Below are 1,372 nucleotides of genomic sequence, written 5' to 3'. Positions count from 1 at the left end.
CACCGCTCTCCCCATCACACCCGTCGCGCTACCGTTCCCTCTTGCCCTCGGGTTCGCTTTCTTTTTCTCCGTACACTGTACTTCAACCCCCCGTATGGCAGGTTGGCGCTCAGCGGCACTTTTCCTTCCCCCCCCGCGACCACGTCACCCTAGCCGAGGCTCTGGACTTGGTGGACTTCGAGTCGGCTGCGGAGGTGAGGTGCGGGTTGAAGAGATGGGTGGTGGGGGTGGGGGAGGGGGAGGGAGGGAGGGAGGGAGGGAGGGGGAAAGGGAGGGAAGGAGGGGGAAGAAAGCACAGGGTGGGAGTGCAAGGAGAAGCCGGGGGGAGTCAACTGTCGACACGTCCAAGGAGGACCAATTGCGGGGTGTGTGGGGGTTGCATACATACATACATACATACATACATACATACATACATACATACATACATACATACATACATACATACATACATACATACATACATACATACATACACGTGCAGGTCACGGGCCAGAAGTTTTACTACCTTCGTAACGCGGGAGCCCTCCTGGAGTTGGCTCTCGTCAACTACGCATTCAACAAGGTGTGCGGGCGTGTGTGCGGGCGTGTGTGTTTTCTTGGGGGGGTTGAAGAGGAGAGCGAGGGGGGAGGGATGTAGCGCGTACCTGGTTTGTTGTGACACAGGGGGGTTGAGGGCCTTATCTAATAATATCCCCACCCCGGTCGCCCCCGCTGTGCTCGAGTGACGGGTTTTCAAATGCTGGAGGGGGAGATGAGGTAATGGTGATGCCGTACTGAGATATCCTCAGACATTTCCTCAGCTAATCCAGTTTTTTCTCTATTCCCGGCCCTTACCCGCCCCCCCCACCCCGGGTGGGCCTCCTTCAGGTCGTATCCCGGGGTTTCACGCCCATTATGACTCCGGACCTTGTCAAGGCCAGTGTGCTGGAGAAGTGCGGTTTCCAGCCCCGGGGGACGGGGACGCAGGTGCGTGTGTGTGTCTGTGTATTTGTGTGTTGGGGGAGGGTGGGGGACGCGTCGGGGGCTTTTACGATATCGAGAAGTGGGCGGGACTGGGATTGGGTTGGAGAAGGAGGAAGGGCCGTGTAGACGGGACCCGGGACGTGCGGTTAAGTGTCCCGCGTGTGGTTGCGTGTGTATTGTTCTGGGGGCCGGAGGTCTGGTCGAGGAAGGGGAGCCGTGACCGTGACCGGCCTGCAGAGCTTGTCATTGTATGTGTATTTCATCGGGACCCATGGTGCTTGCTTTTTACTCATCTCCCCCCCTTTTTTCCTCTCCGCCCCCTCTTCTTCCGTCACTTGCTTTCCTCGCTCTCGCCTCCCTCATCGTTTACCCCCCTCCACCTCCTATCCCCTCCCTAACCTCCCCC

General features: G+C 58.2%; 1 protein-coding gene across 1 annotated transcript in view; it reads left to right on the top strand.

Annotated features, from left to right (window-relative positions):
• The window catches only part of VOLCADRAFT_82377 (uncharacterized protein), a 5,096-nt gene that overhangs the window by 1,718 nt on the left and 2,006 nt on the right, over window positions 1-1,372 (top strand). The window contains exons 4-8 of the mRNA XM_002953626.1: window positions 98-194; window positions 485-565; window positions 871-979; window positions 1,008-1,130; window positions 1,172-1,296. Of these exons, the coding sequence (XP_002953672.1) occupies window positions 98-194; window positions 485-565; window positions 871-979; window positions 1,008-1,130; window positions 1,172-1,296 (535 nt within the window). The remainder of the gene's footprint in view (window positions 1-97; window positions 195-484; window positions 566-870; window positions 980-1,007; window positions 1,131-1,171; window positions 1,297-1,372) is intronic.

Source organism: Volvox carteri (assembly GCF_000143455.1).
Source record: "Volvox carteri f. nagariensis unplaced genomic scaffold VOLCAscaffold_37, whole genome shotgun sequence".
Classification (NCBI taxonomy): Eukaryota; Viridiplantae; Chlorophyta; class Chlorophyceae; order Chlamydomonadales; family Volvocaceae; genus Volvox; species Volvox carteri.
Note: the sequence above shows the minus strand (reverse complement) of the source record. Positions and strands in the feature narration are given on the sequence as shown.